At 45.4% G+C, this 25,720-nt stretch overlaps 1 protein-coding gene across 5 annotated transcripts; it reads left to right on the top strand.

Annotated features, from left to right (window-relative positions):
• Positions 1-1,661: 1,661 nt before the first annotated feature.
• PFKFB2 (6-phosphofructo-2-kinase/fructose-2,6-biphosphatase 2) lies at positions 1,662-24,791 on the top strand. Of its 5 annotated transcripts, none has more exons than XM_054563234.1 (15): positions 1,662-1,767; positions 2,969-3,076; positions 8,614-8,739; positions 9,253-9,349; positions 9,732-9,798; positions 9,934-10,008; positions 10,375-10,431; positions 11,367-11,491; positions 13,262-13,469; positions 13,842-13,988; positions 14,752-14,856; positions 15,844-15,973; positions 16,729-16,791; positions 17,056-17,120; positions 17,742-23,199. In XM_054563234.1, the coding sequence occupies exons 2-15, from the start codon at positions 2,989-2,991 to the stop codon at positions 17,940-17,942; spliced, it is 1,554 nt and encodes a 517-aa protein (XP_054419209.1). In that variant the 5' UTR covers positions 1,662-1,767; positions 2,969-2,988; the 3' UTR covers positions 17,943-23,199. The 5 variants fall into 5 exon arrangements, with proteins under 5 accessions (XP_054419209.1, XP_054419211.1, XP_054419213.1 ...); XM_054563236.1 differs by lacking the exon at positions 1,662-1,767 and adding an exon at positions 1,776-1,785; XM_054563238.1 differs by lacking the exons at positions 1,662-1,767; positions 17,742-23,199 and adding exons at positions 1,809-1,925; positions 24,370-24,791.
• The last annotated feature ends 929 nt before the right edge of the window (positions 24,792-25,720 follow it).

Genomic DNA, 25,720 nt, shown 5'->3' with positions numbered 1-25,720 from the left:
AGCGCTTTTGGGAGAACGGACTCTCTTAAAGTGACAACAAACTTTTGTCACCACCCTTCAGGAGCCAAAGGATGAAGGGTTATCAGTATTCCTAAAGAACAAAAGATCTTGCTACCTGTAAAGCGAGTGAGGTGCCCTCCGCGTCGGCAGCATATATGCTCAAGGAAAGGGGGCGGGGAAGGAGTTGCTGAATCCAGTACATTGGAATGTAATCTTGCACGTACTAAGGTCGGAAATTATTAAGTTGGGGCTTCTAAACCACCCCGGGAGAAACAGAATCATAGTTCAGGACGCAAACGAATGCCAAGAATGGTCAGTGAGTCAAAGGACCTGCCCAAAACAACCAGGTACTCGTGAGTAGACTCATGGCTGCAACAAACATTGACTCATTGAGGTTTAAGGGATGACTGGCCTTTCCACTTCCAAGAGACTGTAACTTGAAAATGTCCATTTGTCACATCAGAAAGAGCTGTATGAGGTCAGCCTCATACTGCGCCATTGCCCTAGGCCCTAGGGCAATTGATACTTTCAGGGAAGTGGTGGCGGTGGTGTAAGAAGGACCAAAGAGGACTAATGTGTGTCATCCACATTCCAGTTCAGGCTCTGAGTATACAAATATGAAGATGATTCCATTTCTGCCTTCATTATAACAAGTTATCACTGTAATCGGGAGAGGATGGGGTGTAAAGGACACATAACCACTGAATTTCACAGCAACATAATGCTAGATTACGTGACCCTTTTCAATCTTGTGTCCCTAGAACCAAGGACTGTGCCTAGCAAATAAATGCTCAATAAATACTTGCTGTATGGATAAAGAAAGTTGTATAGGCACAGAGGGCCACTATAATATACTGAGAGTTGTAATAGGCTTTAAAGAAGAGATACTGTTAGAGCTGGTTTGAAGGATAAATTTAATCCTCAGGTAGAGGAATAAAGACATCTCTGAATTTACCTCTCTTCCTAGAAATCCATACTCATTGTTTTTTTTCCATTCTGATAGAGCAGCAAGCCCAAACCTGCGTAAAGGGGGTTTATCAACAGAATCAAGCATCAAATGGACGTGGGGCAACTGAAAAGTTCACTTGAAATGTGTAAACTCACCTCCACTGTAAAAGCCTCTACCCCTGCATAAGTTTTATGTAAGCTTTGTATCTTTTCACATCTTTCATGACCCCTTCTCCTGCTGGAGCGTCTTCGTCTTTGGTTCTTCAATATGATCATAACAGAACGTATAGCGTAGGAGGTAGGAGGGTGAATAAAGGTGGTTAGGAGTCCACTGGAGTACGTAGGTGGGTCCAGGGAAGCTCGCGGTTCGGCGATTAGTTGGTTTTCTTGAGTTACAGTGTCTGACCTAGGGGAAGTATATGCAAACACCCTAAGGTGTAATCAGCTCAAGTATTGCGGTAGATTAGCAAAGAACCTTCTAAAGGTTACGTTCCAATTTATCAATCTAACGAGGGAACTGAGATTCATAGAGGAAAGGGTTAAGCTGCGCAACGTTTCTTCGTCATAGAAGGCTACACCCTCTCCAGACGTTTTAGTGCGCTCTCGCGAGAGTATGAAAAAAAGTAATACGTTTAATGAACCCCGCCCCCAGCCCAATTAGTTGCCAAGCAACGACGCAACCAACCTCCACGGTGCTGGGAAACTTGGGAACTGGCTATCTTCTCAGTTCTCTCCTCCAGGAGCTCGCGTCAGCGATTCCTATTTGAGCCCCGCCTCCTGAAGTGTGCGGGCCCTGGATTGGTCGATGATTCTCTCCAGGTGAGGACCAACGTGGAGGTGGGTGGAGCCAGGCTGGGCCACTTGAATTGCTAGCGACTGGTGTACCGGGCCCCAGGCCACAATCTGTGGGCTCATCTCTGCCGCGTGACGCGGGAAGTGCCGGGGCCACTGCCGGGAGGGATTTTAGGGATCATAGGGTGAGCGACAGCTGTACAGCGCTTGGAAGATCCTGGGGGTGGGCAGGAGGAGCGGGGGGCCTGCGCGCACCCGGGTGAAGTGCGAGACGGTGATGTCTTGCTGTTTCGGGAAAGTGCCGGCCCCCAGACCTAACCCGGAGTGCGGACGTTCAGGGACTTGGAATCGCAGCTGGTGTTTGGGTTGGAGGACTTGAGCGGTCAGTGGAAGAACAGTGCAACATCCTTAAAGCACTAGGACCCTTCTTCCTCAGGAGTTCCTTGTCTGGGCTCGGGAAGTGAGCTCGGGGCTCTCCCGCCACAGTTCGAGTCAGGACTTGACCCTTATTCTGCAGGTGACCTTGAGGAAGTCATTTACCACCTCTTTGTGTCCCAGTGTTCCTTCTCTATAGACTTTGTAACGGGTAGATGGAGAGAATGTGCGGAGCGAGGCTTGAGAGTAAGAACACCTGAGGGGAAGTGGTGACGTGCTACAAATGGGGTGTCCAGTTACAGTTACTTCAGGAAACAAGTTTGATATTTTCCCACTTTCTCATTTTTTTCAGGACTGAATCCTAGCTTCGGACTGCCACTTCTTTGTGATCATGAACTTTATCTGTTCAGAACCCACCCCACACCCCAACTGCTGTCATTGCTCTCCCCAGATTCTTAAACTAGAATTTGAGGTCAGGAAGGAACTCGGATGAGCCAGAGCCACTGAATGGATTGACCTCAGTTTTTCAGTCTGTAAAATGGGAAGAAGTAATAGTGATAGCCTTGCTACAGGAGTGTTGGAAGGATTGAAGGAAGTAATTTATGTGAATGTCACTCTTCAATCAGCATTATAAATGCAAGGTTCTAGTGCTGCATTTGTATGTAGATGAGCAAACAGAGGGCTCAGCGTTCATGACTTATCCTAGGGTATGTAGCTATTAACTGGGAGAAAGAGGGCTGGTCTTGACTCTTGGCCAAGGTATTTTCACTTATACCACACTGATCTTCTTCACTGAGTGTCTTGAAGGGTGCCTTCTTTCTTCCCATTCTTACAGTCCTTTTGTCCGTTGCAGACATCTCCCGAAGAGCTGCCATGTCTGGGAATAATGTATCTTCCTCAGGACAGAACAGCAGCTATGAAACAAAAACCTCAAATCTTCGAATATCAGAGAAGAAATGTTGTAAGTTCTGGCAGAAAGGACGGGTTGCTCTCTCCCAGAATTTTATCTTGGGAATATAGTTGTAATCCGAGACTTTGCTGCTTGGTGGGAGTGGGAAATAATTCTTTGATATGGGAATTTAAAATGGAGTCTGCAAGGGGAAGTTCTGTTAGAAACAACTAGACTCAGTGAAATGCTCCTCTTTGGGGCTAGACAGCTGGTGTAGCCCAGCATATTCTTACTGCTTTCTTTTAATGCAGTCTCTGTCTCCTGGGGTATCTGCACACTTGATGTTAAAAGTTAGGGCAAGCATTATTAGTACAACACTGTTAGTAAGGCAGAGTGGCAACATGCAGGACCTTTGTTTCTTGGGCTGCATTTTGTGAGGGTACTGCTCACTGTAGAAGCTGCAGATAGGAGCCATAGCTCATTTCGACATCCCTCAGTGGAATCAGCCCTGACATTTGACTTTTCACCGTGTTTTGGGCACTTACTTTCTCGCAGATTTAGCCTTTGAACTTTGCAAACTATCTTCCCCGCTAGTTCATCCCTCTGGGGACAGGTTTTACATGGGTATTTTAATGCCGATTCTTTAGACAGAGATGGCAGGTGGGATTGCTGAGAGATGAAGCATCTGCATTCTTAAGCATCATTAGAAACCTCAACAGTGCATAGCCCGGTTCCAGAAGGTCCCAGGCCACTGAGCCCCAGATGTCTTGGGAAAGCTAAAAGAATGCCAAGCTTTCCCTCTTCTCCCAGATTGCATTTTCCTTTGGAACCCTGTCAGTCAGTTCTTCTCACTTCAGTGGTTATATATATCAGCAGGTGGAAATAGCCAAGCAGCACGAGATCTGGAATCATCTCATGTTCAAAGCTTTCTCCAGAGTCTCGACCTTGATGCCATGCCCTTGTCAGTCTCATGATTAATGGCGATAATCTCTCTCCACCTGGCACCAAGGAGGCTTGCTGGGATTTGGGCAGTAGCAGAAGCAGGCTGTTTGGATGTGAATATGGGGTTGGCATACCTCTACGATTAGGCTCTCTCCTTTCTCTGCTAGGGCAGGAAGCTAGTTACTGAGGGCAAATACCCAACAGGACATAACTAATGTAGTGTGATGTTTGAGTGAAGCCGCTGGAGTCAGACTGCTTGCGTTTAATCTGGGATTTAATCCTTTCTAGCCGTGTACCCTTGAACAAGTTGGTTATCTTCTTCATCCCTCAGTTTACTCCTTTATAAAATTGGGATACTCATAGTACCTCCCCTCAGAGTGATGTGAAAATTAAATGAGTGAATATAGGAAAGCACTTAGAAGGGTGTTGGGCACATAGCTATAGCTGCATTATTGTCACTGGTGACTCTTTGCATGTTGTATTTAGTTTTGAAGCATTATATATAAATTGAATTGTGGGCTAAATGCTGTGCTGAGAGCTCACTGTTTACAAGAACCCTGTGAGGAATTATATTTTCAGTAAATAATGTTTTCTCCTCTTGTTTGACAATATTGTAACCCAGTTTTGGGGGCACAGATGTACATCTCAAAGACAGGTGCACTTGATTCAAAAGGGAGCAGAGAGCTGGTGTGTGTGTGTGTTGGGGGGAGTTGATAATTGTGGGAGTCTCTGACTCTGCACAACGCCTGGTGTCAGTCCTAGCTCTGCTTTTGTTTCCAAAGAAATCTCTTACTTGTTTTGACTCTTCTGCAGTTTTTCTGCCTTGAGGGCTTTTGATTAGCCCCGGAAGCAGTAATTCCAGGTCTCTAACCTTCTGGACTCTAATTCCTAGTCTGGGCTCTGATTCTCCTTTTCCAGCTCCACTCTGCACTGCCTCACTGGAAACAATTTGGTTTGTCCTAAAGCCACTGTTCTTCTTTGCCCCATTTCTCTCCCCTTCCGGTTGGACTGTGAGACTGTTAGAGCCACAGTCAAAGGAGAAATATGGTTATGAGAATTTGTGTTAGTTCACTTCCTTTTTCTGTTATTTGCCTGTACCTTGGCTGCTCAGCGTTCACACCCAGGAGTTGCGTTATTAATAGCTCAGCTACTATTCCCATGCTGCTAATTACACCTGTGCTGGCTGGCCTCGATCCTACGGAGTGAGTGAGCTGGAGGATTGAGGAATTACTTTAGGGAGCCAAAACCTCCACAGGAACCTCACTGGAACCTCAGCTGCTCCAGGGGTGGGGGTGAAGGGGAGTGGTGACGGCCGAGGTATCTTTTAGGGGCTCGGATGACTGCTCTAGGGGTCTATGCAGGCAGGGATGTGTGTGTTGTGGGGGAGAGGTCCACGTGCCTTTCTTTCTTTGTTTCCTTTATTCTTTAGTATTTTGGTAGGTCTGGAACAGACAAGTCCCAATGTGTACCTTCCCCTAGTTGCAAAGGCAATACGTGTTCCTGAACTAGCCAAACAATACAGAAAGAAAGTGAAAAGTGAAAAAAATCCCTCACAATTTCTCCTGTCCCTGTAAAGTCCGATTCTTTACAGCATCTTATTCGGGTACATCCTATTAATGAAAAAAGCTCACACTGTACATACTTGGTTCTGCTGCCATTCTTCCCCCTTTTAAAACTTACTATATCTTGGACACTTTTTTTTTCATGTCAGTAAATCCAGATTTACTTCATTCTGCACAGTATTGCATTGGATGGATATGTCAGTCTCCCCTGATGGACATTTCCGTTTCCAGTTTTCTACCATCGCAAACAATACTGCACATACATTGTTGCATGTGTGTACTAGCAACTTTTCTACAGAAATAATAAAAGAAAATAGAAATACATTTAAAATGTTGATCAGCATTATTAATATACTGTCCTACAAAGTTCTACATTGTCAACTGATTTTAATATTTCAAAGTACTTGATGAACTTATGTGTTATTAATTATAGCTGCACTGATTAATGAAAACTTTAACTTTCTTAGTGTTTTGCTGCAGAACTTGGATATTCATACCTATGAGTCCAACAGCAGGAAATAGTGGGCAGTTTTAGGACTGCCCACTATCGATGAATACAAATAAGATAGTACTAATGAAACACAATTTAATAGACAGCATATTCACAAAAACATTAGGCCTACTTAGGACAAATCGTGGAAGAAGACCTTGGTTATGAAAAGGCTGGGAAGCCTCGGTCTTCTGGATCATTCTTCAGGAACGGATCAGAGAGCATAGCTGTGCTAACCATAAGAACCCCTCTGTCAGCTGCTGACAGGGGCTGGTGGCTGGGACTGAAAGGACTGTCCCAACACCAGGAGTCTGGTCAGAGCCCCAGTCTTGACCTTGACTTTCTATCGTGGGCCAAGCTCTTCACTTCTCTGATCTTGGGTTTTTCTGTCTATAGCGGGGAAGTCATCAAGCCCTCATTTACTCTGAGTGCGTTCATGAAGGGAAAAGGAGTCTAAGATTGAGAGAGCGAGTTAAACTTTGTGTAAACAAGATAGAAGAGAATTTCAGGATTGAAAAATTTTGCATTGTATGCCAAGGGGGTGTGTTACATTGTCTCTGAAATTAATCAGCATGAAGCATCTACTATTGAAATGAAGGTGGTGGTGGCGGTTTTATTTTTTAATAGGCAGGACAGTATGCTCCTAGTTCCGCTAATGTGGCAATTTGAGACAGGAAGTGTAATTTAGAGCGGTACTCCGGAAAATGAGAGATCCTGGTTGGCAACCGGTGTGGGCGTGCCAGGCTGGTGGGCAGAAGAGGGAGGTGTGGTGCTGGGGGGCACTGTGGGAGGCCTGAGCGACTTGTATTTTCTTCTGTTCTGAGCCCCCTCTGTCCAGTTTGGTAAACATGGAGCAGCTGGTTACCTCCCAAGTATTAGTGCATTTTCAGGGTATCAGAACCTTTGGGAAATCGCCTAATGGGCTGGAAGGTGTGGACAAGGCAGGCCTAGAAGTGCAGGTAATGAGCCGGATTGGGGGGGTTGAGAAGAAGAGAGAGGCACTGAGCTGGAGAAAGTGAAGACTCAAGAGGATTTAACTACTAAAACCTGAGGCAGCTGATCCCAGGTAGATAGATCATAGATTGGCCTGACAAGGTCAGGGATTAACTTTAGTCAGGCTGCACGGTGAGTTCGCTTGCCTTTGTGCTGCAGATTTGGACAGAGGTGAAAATCACTTCTGGTGGTCAGGCCAGGCATTTTCTAGTGCATAATGGGTAAAGAACAAAAGCCAAGCCTGGGACCCGGAGTCTACCCCTCCCTCACCACCTGGGCCACGCTTTGGCTTCTGAGTACTTCTTGCCAAACGTTCTTAGGAAACTCTCTTCCTTCTGAGGTTTGTTCTTTACCCAGGCCCTTCTGCTCACTTCTCCATTGAGATATTTTCACATTCTTTTCCCAAAAGATAAAAGATGACTTTTCTATCCAAGTACCCCTACTTTACGGAATTGTTTTTTAGCCTTATAGGGCCACCCTGTCCCAGGATAGAGCAGCAGCAACAACTTGCAGGGCACTCTCTGGAAGGCAGTGCTGGGAAGCGAAGGTGGTTCCCCTCCCCCAACCCCCGCAGCAGCCGTTGTCAGTGTGCGCAGAGGAGCCAGCAGAGCCTGAGCCTCCCAGATGACCTCATTTAGGTCTTGGCCTAGGAGAGTGGCTGGCAGCAGTGTGGGGCCCTTACCCATGACTCCTCTGTAGCAGGATGGGCAGAGAAGAGCCAGGCCCAGTGAGCAAGCTGATGACAAATGACAGGGTCTTTTTATGAAGAAAAGCCACTGAGGAAGCACCAGATCTGGTCTCATGCCAGCCCTTCCCATGTCTTACTGTGTGTCCAAAGGCAAGTCACCTGACTGGCTCTGAGCATCTAATTCACCCTGCCTGTCCAGTAAGACCTGTCTATAAATGAATATTCCTAAAATAGGTTTCCTAAGGAAGGGTGGACCAATGACCTTTCCTGCTTCTAAATTGTCTTGCTTTCATAAGGGCCACTGAGGCAGGCTGGCCGTGATGCCCTTGTGGGCTTAGCTTTACTGAAATTTCCTGAGGTCTAGTCAGAATCTGTCAAGGAGGCTTTTCCACAGTAGTCTAAATCTTACTGTGGTTTAGAAATTCTGACTTAAGCCCATGTCCTGAGTGCAAGGCCAAAACAACGTGAAGGCAGGCTCTTTTTGTGGTGGGCAAGCTAATTGTTGCCCTTGGCTCTGAAGGGATAAGTGAGATCCTCAGCCAGACACTCTGCAGGACCTAGCATAGCAGTCCGCTCAGTTCTGCACTGGTAGGGTCTCTAGAAACAGATATTCTTGCGTTAAGCAAGGTGCCATGGTTACTGCCCTTCTAACTCTTTCCCCCTTGGATACCTCTGTGAAGATCTTGGACGTGTGGACAAAACATCTCTTCTTTTGGGGACTTTATGAAAGTCTGTATGGTCCTTTAACTCTTTCAGGAGGGTTTTCCTGATAACTCTTCAGTTTGCCTTCCCAGGCTATCTGGACCCTTGCCTCACTGAGGTTTATGAGGATTAACTAATATTTTAACTATGAAGTTGATAGTAACTGAGCTCAGTGCATGAACCTTACTTGGCCCCTAGTCATTTAGTTCTATTCTGTTCCATTTCACTCCAGCATGGGCATCCTACATGACCAACTCCCCGACTCTCATCGTTATGATTGGCTTGCCAGCCCGGGGCAAAACCTATGTGTCCAAGAAACTCACACGCTACCTCAACTGGATCGGGGTGCCCACCAAAGGTAGGTGCAGCTCATTCATTCTTTGCAAAGGGGAATGATCCGTTCGTCCACCTCACAGGCATCTGGGGGATTTGTTCTTCTTGGCATCAAGGTTACAGGGTGCTCCTGGCAGAAATAGTGGTTGCTTTCTGATTTGCTGAATTTATTCCTTGTTCACAGACTTTTTTCCTTCTGGCCCAGTTTTGAGGAAATGCCTTTGATAGTATACACTTTTCATTTTCAATATGTAAATATACATTTATATTTACATATATATCATCTTGTTTGATCCTAGCAGTACCTCTGTGAAATCGCAGAATTGGCTGAGGAAATTGAAACTGAGTCAGCCTAAAACTTGCCCAAGATCTCATAAAGTCTGAACTTGAGTGTAACTTAACTCTTTATCTGGTATTGTTCCCAACATACCTTGGTGCATTTTTCATCTCCTTGGCCACTTTGACATTAGATCAAGATGTTTCCTTTGGTGGAGTCATTGTGTTGTTTCACTGCTGAGGGTGTTGGTGTCTTCTGCAGTGTTTAATCTTGGGGTTTATCGGCGTGAAGCAGTCAAATCATATAAGTCTTATGACTTCTTCCGGCATGACAATGAAGAGGCTATGAAGATCCGCAAGTGAGTCTCCTTGGCCATCACAAGAGTGGGTGTGATGGGGCTTAGTTTTCCTTTTAGTAAATATCCTGTAGAGATTTTAGTGGAAGTCATTTTCCTGGCAGGTCAGCTTTGGGCTTGGGTGGGTAGAAGGACGGGGCTCAGGTAGGTACATGTATGCTCGTAGATACATGCCTTCAGAGGCAGAAGATGTATGCATGGCACAGGGGAAAGGAAAAGATAAAGGCAGATATAAAAATTTCAGTGGGGAAGTTGAAGGGTCTTGTTAGGGAAATTTTTGACCAGTGAGAAAACCAAGCAGGAAGCGAACTGCTCAGGTCTCTGGCTGTGCCTGAGCTTCGCCTCGCTGCACTCCTCTTGCTGATTTCCTCTGTTCCCATGGCAGACAGTGTGCTGTCGTGGCACTGGAAGACGTTAAGACTTACCTCACTGAGGAGAGTGGGCAGATTGCGGTAAGCCTTACGTGCCTCTTACGTCTACCTCTTGTTCTCCACCGTTTCAAAGCTGCATAGCCTCACCTTGGGTCCATCTTGGTGGGATTCCATTTCCCCTGCCCCATTCATCTACCTTGTGGGCTCTCTTCTCAGGTTTTTGATGCCACCAATACAACCAGGGAGAGGAGGGACATGATTTTGAACTTTGCCAAGGAGAATTCTTTCAAGGTAGGGTCTGACTTCATGCTGGAGGAAGAGGGATAAGTGGAGGTGGGAGTTAGAAGGAACATGTGGATCTGTTTGACTGATGAGTGAGGACAAGACTGGGTATCTGATTCTATCCTCTTGGGGCAATGCCCCCAATTCTTGAGTGTTTTCTTGCAGGTACTTTCTCATACCCTTAGCCTGTATGTCTGAGGCCCTGGGGATGTGGTAAGAGTTATTTTTAAATGAAGAGGCCTTGAAGACACTTTCATGGGGAGAAAAAATCCTCTGCAATGCAGTGGCTTGGGTGGGGCAAGTATAAGCGTGTGCTCTTAATGTACAGCCTGGCCATTTTTGACTCATTTATTACTGCCCTCTCTTCCTGGCCAGGTGTTCTTTGTAGAATCTGTCTGTGATGATCCTGATGTCATTGCTGCCAACATCCTGGTGGGTGACACTCCTGCATACTGCTACCTCTTTATCCTTTGTGCCTTGTATGTGTGGAGGCAGGGTGGAGTGGGGGAAGAGGGAGAGTCAGCTGGGTAATGAAAGAGAGAAATACACGTTTCATATCACTGACTGATCTGTTTGATCTGCCAGAGCACCATGTTGTACTTCCATACTCTTGGGAGCAGGGACTGAGGCTCTGAGGAATAAAGTAAGAATTAGCTGTTTTAGCTGTTGAATGGAGACTACAAGTGGGACTGTAGGGTTTCTGACCCCGTGTTCTGGGTATTAGCTAGATGCTGGGACCTAGGTGTATTCTTAGAATAGACCAGACTCTTCATTATCTGTCAGGGCCGCCTTCTAGGAATGCCATCTGCCCACCCGTTGTCTAATATTCAGGTTAGTGCTCTATGCACACTGAGTGCCTCATGCCCTATGTGGTCACGGCATAAACCAGTGCCTATCTGATGGGTTGTGCTCTGCCGAGTGGATGCCCAGGCATGGCATCGTGGTGGTGCTCTCCCAGCGATATGGGAACTTGGGATGATCTAAAGTTCTAAGAAGAGGTATCTGGTCCAAGTCAGGGACGCAACAAGTCAGGCGCCCTATTCTAAATGGTTGTGGGGAGAAACTGAAGCACATTCTGTCTTCCCAGGAAGATAAAAGAAGGGATTGGGACTCAGTAGCAGCTTCGGCTGCATCATGGCCTCTGTCCTTCAGCCAAGGACTGGCACATGACTCCCCAGTTGTCTTTCCCTTCGTGGTTGCCAGGATCATAGGACTCTGTGGGGGTGGTGCTCAATGAATGGGGATTGCCAGCGCGGCAATGAAACGCCACTTCTGTGGACTTCCTGTTCTTTATTTGGCAGTGGCTCTTTGTAGGAGGGCTATTGAAGGCAGACCTCTGACTAGGTACTGCCCTTCTGTGATTCCAGGAAGTGAAGGTGTCAAGCCCCGATTACCCTGAAAGGGACAGGGAGAATGTGATGGAAGACTTCCTAAAGAGAATTGAGTGCTACAAAGTCACCTATCGACCCCTTGACCCAGACAACTATGACAAGTAAGGGTTAAGGCCATAGTTTGAAGGGCATAAATTGGGATCTCATTTGAGAAAAAAGCCTTTTTCTCTCTGTCTCCAAACTTCCTTCTGACGTTCTAGCCCCATAAAGTTTATATCACTCCAGAGAAACAAAGTATGGATTTGTGGCTTCTTATATTTGCACACTGAAGTGCTGTTTTGTTTTTTTTTTAATCATCAATCTTTTTTTCTGTCCTCTAGAGCAAGATTTCTCAACTTCAACATTATTGACATTTTGAACTGGATAATTCTTTGTAGTAGGGGGTTGTCTTGTGCGTTGTAGGATGTTTAGCAGCATCCTGGCCTCACTGCTCACTAGATACCAGTAACGCTTTCAACCTGTGACAAAACAAAAATGTTTCTGAACATTGCCAAGTGTCCCTGGGGAGTAAAATCGCCCTTGGGTGAGAAGCAGTGCTCTAGATCATAAGTTTTGAACTAGGGTATTATAGGGCTCCCCTTGGAAAATTTTTGATACATTTTAATTATATAGTAAATTTAATTATATATATATATAACATAATACATATATACTATAAAACATGTACATGTGTATTTACATGCAGTATATATATTATTTGTTATATATATCATGCAACTATAAAACATAATATGTATATAAGTAAATCATGGAAAGTCCTCAGCAACATGCTTAGCTTAGGGAAATGTCTGGTCAATGCTCGCTGCCGTTACTGTGTCAGAGTCTGTCAGCAAAGTGGTATACAATATAGGTTAACTCGATGTGTGTGAGGTGTAGGAGCCCTAGCAAAATGTGAAGCTGAATTTGAAGGAGACGTGTGTGCATGGAAAGCTGAGAACGTGGCCTTTGAAAAGGCAAGCAGTTGGAGCAGTTACCAGCTCTATTCCAATATAAATACAGCCCTGCAACCAAGCTAATGAGAGACAAGTGTACGTAACCCTCTGTTTATTCACTCAGTGGTCTGCTTTGAGTCTTTTAGTTCCTTCAAGGGGTTGCCCAGAATGTTAATATTTGGAGGTATTCTTTATACGGAGGTTGAAAACCACTGCCCTCAGTATGGCATAATAGTATATTCTTTAGTTACCCCCAAAGTCGTGCCCAGAAAAACATTCTGGAAGAATGTTGTGTGTGTCTGAGTGTGTGTTTATAGATGGTAGGCTCTGGTGGTAGGCTTATAGATGATTTTTTATTTACATCATTTTCCCCCCTTTTTTTTCTTTTGGAATTTTTTTGAATAAGCACTTGTTATTTTTATAATGAGGTAAATTCTATGATGGCCACAAAGCAAACAGTCCACAGAAGTACCTTGCAGAGGGGCATGGTTTAGGTAGATGCCGGGAATGCGGCGAGATCTCCATGGCTCTGCCTCCTCCTGCCCACCCTTCACCGCTGCTGCTGCTGCACTCTGGCCAGGTCTCCACCGCCTCAGGTGGGGGTTGTGCTTCTCACCCAGTTTCAGGGTTAGCAAAACCTTCAGGTCGTTGTAGTACAGCGCCTGAGGGGAGGCCTGACTTCTGTTTATCACACTTGTTACATTGCATGGTATAGTGGAGGCACTGAGGGATGGACCAGAAGTCTGGGAGACTTCTTTCATCTTGGTTCTGAGGAGTACCCCAGCTCTTACCACTCTGCTCCTTAAATGTGGGTGGGGCTATGACAGGAGAGGAGGAAGAGCTGCTGTGAGCCTGAGAGTAACTATGAAAGCCTTCTCCCTGCTACTGTTTGCCTCAGATTTTCATACCCAGGGGATTTTTTCCCCCGCCCTGTCCCAGGGATCTTTCTTTCATCAAGGTGATAAATGTGGGCCAGCGATTTTTAGTGAACAGAGTCCAGGACTACATCCAGAGCAAGATAGTCTACTACCTCATGAACATCCATGTGCAACCTCGCACCATTTACCTTTGCCGGCACGGAGAGAGCGAGTTCAATCTCTTGGGGAAGATTGGGGGTGACTCTGGCCTATCAGTGCGGGGAAAACAGGTGAGTAGTTAGCAGGCGGTGTTGGAGTTCTTCCTAAATTCCATCGGGGCTTAGGATGAGGATGTGGTTCAGATGGTCAAGCAATTGCTAAACATGCTTTCATGATCACTGATTCTAGCTCTGTATGGAAGTGTGGATAACTTGGAACCATTTCTGCTGTGGTAGTTCAGCTATCAGATTTTTATTGGGTACAACTTGTGTGCTCAGCAGAGTACAGGGTGCTCTAGTTGAAGCTGGTTTCCAGCTTGGGATAATCACCTGTAGCATCTTTCAGATTTTGACGGTGGTCATACACATTGGCCCTTGTAGGCTGAATTAACAGTTGGGTGTGTGTGCATTTTCCTCTTTTAACTTTTTTATTTCAAATCTCAGTTTGCCCAAGCTCTCAGGAAGTTTCTGGAGGAACAGGAGATAGCAGATCTCAAAGTGTGGACGAGCCAGTTGAAGAGGACTATCCAGACTGCTGAGTCCCTGGGGGTGACCTATGAGCAGTGGAAGATTCTGAATGAGATTGATGCTGTGAGTGGGGAGCTTTGATGGCCAGCACAGTCTCCTATTCAGTCAGGAGCTCTCAGGGGCCACGATGTGGGCAGTTTCATCGAAAACCTAGAGCCACCAAGTAGAAATGTTGAGGAAGCTGACACTATGGCTGGTTTGGGAGGAAGTAGGAACATTTGCACCCGTAATTAGGGCTTCCCGTCTGCTTGAGCACCTGTGCCAAAAATGGGACCCAAGCCAATTTTGGGGCACCCCGGGAGAGTGGAGCTCCATTTGGTTCCTTGGTGTGTTTTCTTCCTGGGAAAAACGAATAGCTAACAACACTCATTTCTTTAATTTCTGCTTAGGTCATTTGGTCAGCTATTCTGAAAAAGTCCTTTTCAAATTTTTTCTTGGCTTTCTCTGTCCTTGAGCACAAAAGTAGGCATTTCCTTTTCTTCCTCTGTACCCTTTTATGCTTTCTACAAGAATTCTCCAGTCCCTTCAGTTTCCCCCTCCTTCCCTGCTTCCTGTTCTCTTTATCCTGCTGACTTTTCTTGACCTTTAAATTCCCCACAGTAGTAGGAGAAAGTGGCAGCTTGCGCTAGAGAAGCCCCCTCCTCTCTGCAGTGGCCCTTACCCTGCCAGTCCCACACACCCTGGCCAGTCAGTTGCAGGACATGAAAGGACCCGACACGGTGCCTGGCACGTCGTAAGAAACTAGTGTTCTTCAGTGTTGTCTTCTTTATTTGGGTGGGGCTGTGTGGGTCAGTTTACCTCTATAAGCCAGTGTGGCTCCTTGCAGGGCGTGTGCGAGGAGATGACCTATGCAGAGATTGAGAAGCAGTACCCAGATGAGTTTGCACTTCGAGATCAAGAGAAATATCTATATCGATATCCTGGTGGGGAGGTGAGATTCCCTTCATGTGGGGTAGTCCTGTGCTGGGAGTTTAGTGTTAATTTGGGGGAAATATGATTTTGGAGATCTAGAAAGTGTACTTAACTCATCATTTAGCTTCTCCTACCTTTGGGTCATACTGTCTCTAATTCAGCTTAAGCAGTCTGAATTTGTTAAGATCTCTAGGGAAAAGAGTGACAAGATATACTGTGTTGAGTATATTGTAGAATCAACATGATCTTTTATTGTATTTATTTTTATTTTTAAATATTTGTTACAGATTATCCAATATGTTGGCATACGGTTGTTTGTAATATTTTAAAGTAATCTCTTATATTTCTGTGGTTTCAGTTGTTAGATCTTTGGTGTGACTTTTTTATTTTTATTTTTATTTATTTACTTTTATTTTTTTTATTGGGGCAACATTGGTTAATAGAATTGTATAGGTTTGAGGTGTACAATTCTATAATACATCATCTGTAATGATCTTTTTTACTTCCTTTTTTTCATTCCACCTCCTCAATCCCAACCCCAGCTATGGGTACCAAGTAAATATATGGGCTGTGAATGATTTCCTTATCATCATCAGTGTTTTGGGCTATTTCCTGGTCTAAGTGGCTTCATAGTTTAGGGATGTGTGAGGCAAAGGTAAATAAACAGTACGGCAAAGGTCCAGGAAACCCCTCGGAGCCCCTTGTTGCCTTATACTCTGCCTAATTTTTGGCGGGGGGCGGGGGGAAACACACACATGCTGAATTCAGATCTTCTCCTCTTGACTTTTAGTTTTTTAAGTCTAAATGTTGCTCATGAAAGGTCTGAATATTCTTAAGAGATACCAGGGCTGGGGGAGTTAGCAGGCGACCTGAAGCTGCTGAACCTCCAGGAGGAAAGCCAGCCTGGGAAGGAGGAGCAGCGGCCTCGTTATTCTGGATGCAGCCACTGACTTGGCTGCCAGCTTGCATCCGGTCTCCTGCCAGCCTGCCCCACTTCCCCCAACAGTCGTACCAGGACCTGGTGCAACGGCTGGAGCCTGTCATCATGGAGCTGGAGCGCCAGGGCAACGTCCTCGTCATCTCCCACCAGGCGGTCATGCGCTGTCTCCTGGCCTACTTCTTGGATAAGGGCGCAGGTACCATTGAGGGAGAGGCTGGGGGACACATTTGTGGGAGGGGACTGGACCTGGGGTGGCACCAGGATCCCTGGCAACTGGACCTCTCCCTTTTTCACTCAAACTGAAGTACATTCTTCAGGCAGCAATGTGGGATTCACAGCAGCCACTGGGCCAGCTATTGGCCGAATTGACTCTTGGTACAAAAGCCCCTGCTGGAGGGTGGCTGCTGCTGGAGCTCCGGTCCTGCTTGCCTAAAGGGCAGCACTGAGCTGCCACTCCTGGAAGCATCAGAGAAGGGATTGGACTTATCCAGCTTGTTACTTTGGCTGCAAAGAGGGTGGTATCTTAGAAGCATCTTCATCCTTTGGATTCAGGGTAGGACAGTTCCTGGGTAGAGCCCAAAGGAAGTGCTGCCGGCTTCTCTGACGTTTCCCTTCCTGACCTACCTGACCTTGTAGGAAGCCTGCCAGCTGGCCTTTGGCATACCCATGTGTGCCACAATCTTCCCTTCTGTGGGGCCGTGGCTGCAGCACTTACTCCCGTTTTGCCTGTATGGAAGGATCTAAGATGGACTTCCTTCCTTCCTTAGCCACTCAGTAGCTTGGGTGGCTTCTTTGGTGGCCATCTTGATACTTATCTGGGGGTTAGGGGAAGAGATGCGTAATTCTAGACCAAGGTAAAGGAAACTCATGAGCTCCTTACGTTCTTCCTTCCACTAGCGTGACCTTACTCCATGCTAAGAGTCTTCCCTCATCTGGTCTTTCTGCTTTCAGATGAGCTGCCATACTTGAGGTGCCCTCTCCACACCATCTTCAGACTTACTCCTGTGGCCTACGGTAACTATGAGTTTAGGAGCTGGGCAGGAGGTGGGGGCTGAGGAAGGCCAGCATTTTTGAGTTTTCTCGGAAGTTTGTGTAGAAGTTCAGCTTCATCACCCCTGTATACCAGGAAAGTTCCGTCAGTGCCTTCCATTTTTAAATGAATGTATGTACCGGGGAAAGTATGCATTTTTTCATGGTATGCTTTCCCATATTGAAACTAAGGAATTTTTCTTTGAGCTTTTTTCCCAATGGTCTCCTTTCTTGCTCCTGTTTTCCCAGGGTGCAAAGTGGAAACCATTAAACTCAACGTGGAAGCTGTGAACACTCACCGGGACAAGCCAACTGTAAGTATTTTCCTGCAGGGGAACATGCAGGCTCCTGAGTCTTTGAACATTTGGCATCAAGACACTGGGGTTTCTTTTATATACAAAAGAAAAACAAATCCAGAACTCATATCCTGTGTAGTCTGCTTCCTTTCAAAAGAAAGAGATGTTGAAATTATTATTTTTTAGGATTAGTACCTCTCTCATGAGTCTTGACCTTGAAAACTCCTAGAAATACAGTTAAATATGTAAAGTGTTTGGCTGGAATGAATTGCAAATCCCCCCCCCCCCCAAAGGGCTCCTTTTAGAAAGCAGGATCTAGAAGAACCTGTAGAGTGGGGCGAAGAGGTTTAGGTGTGTTCCTAGGTCCGTCCTGTTAATCTGTTTGTTCTTCAATAAGTCCCTTCCCTTCTTTGTCCCTCTTTACTGCTTTGGAGTATCATGCTCGGGGAGCTTCTCCCTCTACAACCCTTTAGCTTCCTGGGACTAGGGGGCCAGGCCATGGCCCACATCTTGTGAGAGACACTGTCCCAGAGGAAAAGCCGTAGAGGGAGCTGTCGTGGTTATAAGCATTATTTAACCTTTATGAGTGAGCTTTTGTCTTGGCTTTCATTTGTGTGGTGTCCCTCCGTTTCCAATCAGAACAACTTGCCCAAGAACCAAACCCCTGTAAGGATGAGAAGGAACAGCTTTACACCTCTGTCCAGTTCGAATACAATAAGGCGTCCGAGAAATTACAGTGTTGGGAGCCGGCCCCTCAAGCCCCTCAGTCCTCTCCGCGCCCTGGACATGCAAGAAGGGGCCGACCAGCCGAAGACCCAAGTCAGCATTCCGGTGGTGTGACTGCGTGTTTCCCTCCGGTCGTGGCCTCCTGCCCTCGTCACTAATCACCGGGGGGCCATTTGGCTTCCAACCCCCACCCCCAGCACCCCGCCATGACTCTTAACACGGCGCGTGAGGCTGGGTGTTTTTAGACCCAACCCATCTCTTCTGCAGTGTGAAGCGGCTCCCCATTTATGGGCAAGTTGACGAGCTGTGTGTTTTAGAGCAGGTCCTCACTCGGGGTGGCCTGGAGGAGGAGGAAAAGGGATGATGACCTCTGGGGTGATTAGCATGCCTGGGGCTGAGGCTGAGCATGGCCAGTACACTTGGTTCTCCTCAGCCCGTGGCGCCTAAAGTCACTAAAGTTGTTATGGGGGTGCCATGGGGGTGGGGTGGAGGGGGACACAGAAGCCCATTTTCCCATCACTTTTGCCCCTTTGAGGTGTGCCTTACTCACAGTTCTTACCTGCCTGCTTTCCTCCCCTCCCTCATCTCCGCATTGGATTGTCTGGTGTGCTGCATGCCGTTGTCACTGTGGTGTCTGCCTAGGAGGGAAGGGGAGGTTGGCGAGAGAGAAGTCCAGGCTCCATTGATTTCTCTCAACAGCGGGTCCGCATGGTGTGGGCGGGGGAAGCCTTTCTTTTCCCTTGTCCCTTTCTCTCAAGCTAGGTCCTGCAAGGGTCAGCCTAGGCTATACAACACTCACAAATACTGAGATGCTCTGGAGCCAGTAAGTGGATACAGGGTGAGAGTTCTCGCCTCTTTCACGAGAAGTAGTCCTAAGGGATTGATGCCCGGGGGAAAGCTGGCTCTGAGAATGTAGGAAACACCTTGGTTTGTATTTTTCACTTCAAGATCCAGGCACAGGTCTTTTGGCGGCTGTGGAGTCAAGTTTAGGAGTGCGGTGGTCTCTAGCTGCTGCAGGGCTCTTTTAGAGCAGGTCATATTTTTTCTCCAGTGGCTCCCAGCTTCTTTGCCACCCGCTGCAGGCCAGTGGCCTCTGGGGCCATTTAGAAGGACAGTCCCCGCTGATGCAGGAGTCACTACTGACGTTTCACTTGCTCAAGTCAAAAGGCAGTAGAGTTCACTGGAGCTGCTTATTATTTTCCAGTAATTTTCAAAACTCCTTTTTAAGTTGGAAACTCTGGAGGAGTCTTGGGACCCTGTGGGGTGTAGCTCTTCACTGCTCGTGTTTCCCTATTCACGTCTGTCATTTTATTTTCTCATAGGGCTAAACAGGAAATGTTTACAGAAGGGATTCTTAGCCCCTTGGTGACTCATGATAGCATGCTTCTCCCCCAAAATTTGTATGCAAAACATATGAATACGTGGGCATTTTTCTGAGAAGCAAGTCTAGAGTTCTCATGAAATCTTTAATTTCAATTTTTTATATTAAAAAATTGGGGAAAAAAAAGGAGAGAAATGACTCCATCTTAAAGTTATTAATTTGTCTTTTAGAAGTAACCAGTGAGAACAAGTTAGTTATTTGCCAAGGGTGTTTTCGGTAATAGAAGACCTTTTGTTACTGTTCTTATCTGGGAGTATTCGTTAGAACCCCCTTTAGAACTTTTGAAATGTGCACATGCCTGGGTCTGCTTGGGGCTTAACATTCACTCAGAATCTCTGGGGTTGGGATCTGCACACGCGTGTGTTTACACGTCTTCCCTGTCGATCCTGATTCATGCAGCAGGTTCAAACTCCATTCTATGAAATTGGGTGACAAATACTGGGATAGTAGTTCCTTGGACACAGCAGCAACCTCGGAATTCTGAATCCCCCATGAAGTTAGATGTTTAGCAGATCGCAATATTAAATGAAATGACCCCCTCAAAAGCAGGCTGCTGTGTTTTTGAGGGTTATTCTAGGTTCTAGTCCCCTCTTTAACCCTTTACATTGCAGGGTGGTGTGGAACAAATCACGATGTAAATAAGTGTCCTTTATAATAGCTGGGAATTTGAAGCACCCTGGAGAAAGTACTGAGATAAACCTGTAGGATGAGAAAGGTTATCATCACAGGCAGCTGACTGGTGACCTTGAGTCCTTGATTCTTGTATCTTGAATAGGACATCACAGTGAGTTTCCCAAGGCTGCTTGCCCAGATTCTGCTTGAAATTACATCAGTGTGCGCTTCCTGTTTAGCATTTGCATAAGTGTACCCAGTGTCTCAATTTGTGAGGCTTTGGGCTGGGTGGGAGTAGGCGTGGAGGAGTACATAGAAGTAGAAGGAAAGGTGCTTGCCCCAAAACAAGTTAATTTAGAAACAGGGCATATAATTTATAGTAAGTGAGCATTTGCACAAGAGCAATACCTTGTAAGTGCAGGCACTAAAGTGGAGTACAGATTGTTTCTCCTGACCTTTCTCTTGTCCTTGGCTATGCGATTAAAAGAGTTGGGAGAATGAGTTGTGGTCTAGGACATATGTGTAGCACTTTTTGGTGGTTGCCTCATCTATTTTGCTTGGCTGGTGGTATCTGCAGCCCAAATGAGCATTCATTCCACCTTTTCTTCTGCTGAGCTGTGAAAGTAATTCAGAGTTAATGAATGAGAAGGAGCATTTTGATCTAAAGACTTTGGATTTGGCCTGCACATATACTTAGTGAGAGGAGAAGTATCTAACAAACTAATGCTTTGTTACCTTGGTATGAGCCCCAGCATTAGCCACAGGTCACTGGGATGTTCATGTGGATGGCTTCTCTGCACTACCCCATGTGCTAGTTTGCTTCCCTCAGAAGAACAGCCTGAGGTGGTCTTACTACTCTCAGATAGGACACAAGAAATTACAACTTGAGAACAGCAAAGGTGTCAGCATTCTTCAATTTTTAGAGCAAGATCTCTAGAGAGGGTTCAGCTCCTCTCTAGGAAGAAGCCAGGAGAACACAGGATGGCATGGAGCTCCAGATTTTACACGAGTCCTGTCTTTGTTTCCCTGCCCTCCTCTCTCATTTTTACTTGGTTGTGCATTGGTAGTATATCAACATTACTGTGATTATATCTATATCACAAATCCTACAAGAAAGGGTGGACTCCAGAGTACTTTTTTGCTGAGTCTTCAGTTTTGTTATGGGAGAAATTGGTGAAGGCTTTAGCATTTATCAATTGACAGAAAATTGGGAAAGGAAAATCACTATATTCAATTTTTTTTCTATTTTTAGTTATAGTTGACATTCATTTTCTATTTGTTATTGCTTTAAAGCTGAATGAGGCCCTAGACAGGTAGCTCAGGTGGTTAGAGTGTCGTCTTGATATGCCAAGGTTGTGGGTTGGTTCCCCAGGCAGGGCCCATACAAAAATCAACCAGTGAATGCATAAAAAAGTGGAACAACAAAAATGATATTTCTCTTTCTCTGAAATCAATTAAAAACCCCCAAAGAGCTGGATGAGGAATTCTGTGACAGACTTGAAAGGGAAATCTAAAGTAGATTTAATCTAAAGCTTCTCTTTCTATCTTCTAATCCTCAGAATTGAATTAGCTGTTACTTATTATCTGTAATGTCTTGGTTTTGTTCTGTAAAGGGATTATTTTACAATCCTTTGGAAAATAGAATAGGAAAATATTTTAAAACTTTTAAAACTTTGTGTTAAGTGTTCTTATCATTCTCTCCTTTTTTAAAAATCCTCACTTGAGGATATGTTTTATTGATTTTAGAGAGAGAGGAAGGGAGAGAAAGAGAGGAACATTGATGTGAGAGAGAAATGTCAATTGGTTGCCTCCCATATGTGCCCTGACCAGAGACTGAACCCACAGCTTTTTGGTGTGTGGATGACATTCTCCAACCGACTGAGCCACCTAGCCAAGGCTGTCACTGGTTTTTGTTTTTTTGTTTTTGTTTTTCCCCCCAAGAAATTTGTATTCCTAGGCTGAACAGTTGAGTGTTTCCCGTGAAGTTCTGGCTCTTCCTCTTCGTAACTCACTTGCACTGGCATTTTGAAAAACATGCCAGATGTTAGGAAATAAATCCATCTTAAATGGTTTTTCAGTGATCAGGAGATCTGAGTTCCAGAGACACTTATGGGTGCTTGGGATAGTCAAAGGACAAGGGAAAACGTGTCTAAAAATTGAGAGAACTATTTCTGGGTTATATAGTCTTATGCGCATTTTATTGTTTTTGATAAGCTTAGAAGTCAGGTTGTTTGTTTTCAAGAAATTTTATATATTTACCCAGGTTTTCCAGTATGCATTTTGACTTGTGTTTTAAAGTGTTTTAATTTTTAAAATTGTGTAACGATTTAGTCAAGTTTAGCAGGATTGATATTTTACTTCTCATAGAGGTGACACAGACATCAGCAGTAGGTCTAGGAATCTAATTTAAACTCGTGTCCAGAAGACTCTATGTAGTAGCAGTAGCTATATGCTGACTGACAGACTCTTGTAGGGTTCATGTGCTAACTGACTGACTGGCTCTAGTAGAGTCTGTATGCTGATTGACTGAAAGGAAGTAAACACTCCACATTTTTTCTTCAGGAGGAAGTTAATAGACATTTCTTTTAGAGTAGCAGCCTAAGTTTCATCAGTTTGTAGAAAATGAAGGTTGTATATCACTTGTATGACATTTTGTAAACTCTGCTAAGGAAACGCCTTCTCAAAGCCTGAAATTATTATTCTGCTTGAAGTTATCCCTTTCATTCCCCACTTACAGGTAGGGTTTTGCTGTCACCCCCCATTTCTGAACCTTCTGTGTCCACAGCTTTTGTTCTATCGCCTGCAGCACTCCCTTGGATAATGCCGCTGCTTTTAGTCGGACGTGCGTTTGGCACTCGTTATTTAATAGAGAAACATGCAAACGTAATTTTACATTCAAAATTGATTTTAAGAGGTTGCAAACTATTCCTCCCAGTAAGTCTTTCACTGGGGAATCTATGACCAGTAAGTCTTTCACTGGAGAATCTATGACCAATATTTATCTATTCAATGTTTTTGTGTCTGAATTACTTGTGTACATTTTTTAATTGTGTTGAAGTAACAAGATCAACTCATTCTGATGTGGTGATGGCTTTGCTATGACAAAAGCAAAGGACCCGATCATCAACTGTGCCCTTTTGGAGGGGTTGGGAGTGGGCTGTGTACTACTGGGTTGAATGGGAATGGACTGAATTGGAAACCCAAGCAATAGAATTACCTTGCTGATTTCCTGGGCACAGCTCTGTTGAAAGAAGGAACGTAAGTCCTTAACAGCATTCTGATTTAATCTGGTAACACTTATAGCAAAATATGCCACTCAGATCCACCTAAGGTGTGTATAACTGTATTTGAAATGTGTTTTGTGTGTGTGTGCAGAATGGGAAAATAAAATTGTTGATTAACTTTAACCTTTCAGAATGCTTCTGGGTTTTTTGTTTTGTATTTTGGGTTGTGTTCTCACCCATTCCACCACCCTCAAAACTGCCTCACACTACTTAGTGGTTGAGCCACACAAGCCAAAGGCAGTTTCCCACTGCGGCTGGAGTCCTTGGTGTAGGCATGGCTCTCTTGCACCACCTTCTGGGGAAGATGGGAAGGACACTATGGAAGGCAAGTGAACTGTAGGAGTTCTGTGTACTTTTTGACACCTCTCCAAGAATTACCTCTTACCTTTGACCACACTGCACTATGACTCCCATTAATAACACGTAACTCACTATTTACTGTAAAGACCAACTTTGGAAATCTCTTAGAATTTAGTGGGCTGTTTCTTCTAAATATGACCTGCCTGTTTCTAAATAGGTTATAGCCAGTGGGATAAAACAGTGTTTAAGTTCTTCTGCGACAGGAGAATACAGGTAGAATTGTGTCATCATTCTAATGCCTTACTCTTTGTTAACAAGGACCTGGAGCTCATTAGACATGCAGATTCTCAGGCTCCACCCCAGGCCTACTGAATCAGAATCTGCATCTTCACAGGATTCCATGGTGACCCAAATGCACACTTAACATTTGAGAAACACTGTTCTAGATGGAAGAATTTCTCACAAGCTAAACTGTAAAATCCCAGTTTATGGGAAGAAGTTGATTTCTTCTCCAATGACTGATGTCAGGATGGGTTGAACTAACTACCAGGGTAGAGACTCTCCTCAGAAGCCAAGTAGCTGCTGACTGCAATGTCACTTTCTTGGCATGGCCTTTTGGCTGATGGTGCCAACATACTCTCCTTTTACCACAGGGCTCCCTACAGCTTCTGCCTCATATCTTGGGTATGTAGCTTAAAGTTTGAAAAGGGTGCCTGCCTGGTTCAACATGGCACAAGGAAGTCGGTTTTTCTGGGAAAGGAGCCCATGACTGTGCCACTGGAGTGTGTCTGACTCTTGAGAGTAAAGGGGTGTGTGCAGGTCTGCGTGCACCTGTGGGGATGTGGGCGGGGGCGGGGAGAGGCAGTGGAAGAGTCGGGGTTGGGGGGGAGGGATTCTGCTCTACTTTTATTTGCCATTTGGTGGGGGTATAACAGCCTTGTTTCCCTTCCTTCCTGGCTCCTAGGCAGAGACCTCGCTGACTGTGCCTAGACGCTCCTCTCCGGCCTCCCTCCCATTGCTCTCCTGATGTGGAAGCTGAGCCACACCTCCCTGGGGGACTGGAGTCTGCCGAAAATCTTGGATGTCTGCTCCACGAGTGTTTGAACGGGAAGTGAAGTGGGGATTGGACATTGGGGACCACCAAAGTGATACCTGGAAAACCACCACCACATTTCTCCCCCTCATGCCTAATGGGAATATCAGCTACACTGAAAAACGTCATTTCTTTGTGCCTCAAAACATTGAACAGGCTGAGCCGGTTAGTTTTTTATGATCTTTTTGCTGGGTTTGGCCCAAGTTGGTCAATCTGCTTTTGTTTTGGCATTTCACATCCTACCTGTGACTAGCTCTAGCTGGCTGCTTTTTGCCTAAAGCGCAATTGCGTTGCTTCAGATTTCATTGTTTCCAGGTGAGAGGGCTGAACTCTGTAAGCCCTTCCTTCGCTATAAGAGCTGGTCTCTGCATCCATTCCAGGTGAGCAGGATAGATGACAAGTTACATATGTTGGCATTCACTCTTCTGTCACATTGGAAAGGCAAATTCACCAGGGGAATGGAGGACATCTGAGAAATGCAGTCCCTGAAAACATCTGTCCTGTGGTGATGGAAGAGGGGTGTCAGGAGCAACTTTTTCTTTTAGAGAAGTTTTTCTTGTTCCAGGCCCCTGAAGGGCAGAATGTGAACGCAAGCCTCCCCCAAATGGGTACCCATCTTCTAAGCTCTCCTTTGTGGCTGCTGTGTTTTCAACCTGATGCTGCCTGAGTGTCTCATAGGTGAAGAAGGCTGATGTTTTCTCTGGTGAGTGGGAATGAGGACTGGAGAGAAAGGCGGGGAGCCATTTACACCACATGAAGGAGTAAAGGTTCCTTGGGAATCAGCTCTATCAGGGAGTTCTTTTGGTTTCAAAACAAACCAAACAGGTACCATTCTGTGGGCTTTGTCACCATGATATGGTCATACAAGAAAGCAGTGGCTGTGACTTTAAGAGCAGCTGGTCTTCTGATGCCTGCCTCTTAGCTAGTGGTCTCTAATTTGGTCTGCCTGTCTCATGTGAAACTTTGGGGGTACAGGGGGAACCAAGCCCTTAGTGCATGAGTCATTGGGTTCTCTTTAAAGATCAGCCAGGTAATTATGCTTTACATCAGTGATTGTCAAATATGTCTCTAGATATGGCATTAATATGTCACTCCTCCTGAAGGAGTAGGGAAGCCACAAAAGATATCTTACAAGCAAAATCATTTCTTGTTTTAAGAATGGTAAATTTTTTACATGTTTTTTCCTTTTCACTCAGATGCCCACTTGCTGGGCCAGAGGGTG

Source organism: Pteronotus mesoamericanus, unplaced genomic scaffold (assembly GCF_021234165.1).
Source record: "Pteronotus mesoamericanus isolate MK-2021 breed Mesoamerican mustached bat unplaced genomic scaffold, CSHL_Meso_final scaffold_705, whole genome shotgun sequence".
NCBI lineage: Eukaryota > Metazoa > Chordata > Mammalia > Chiroptera > Mormoopidae > Pteronotus > Pteronotus mesoamericanus.
This window is presented reverse-complemented; position numbering and strand designations above follow the sequence as displayed.

Excerpts from the sequence above, each read along its gene's own strand:
- PFKFB2 (XM_054563234.1), top strand. The coding sequence starts at position 2,989 with ATGTCTGGGAATAATGTATCTTCCTCAGGACAGAACAGCAGCTATGAA. Across the intron at positions 13,470-13,841 it reads TATCAGTGCGGGGAAAACAG|TTTGCCCAAGCTCTCAGGAA; the intron begins GTGAGTAGTTAG and ends TTCAAATCTCAG. Across the intron at positions 16,792-17,055 it reads ACTTACTCCTGTGGCCTACG|GGTGCAAAGTGGAAACCATT; the intron begins GTAACTATGAGT and ends CTGTTTTCCCAG.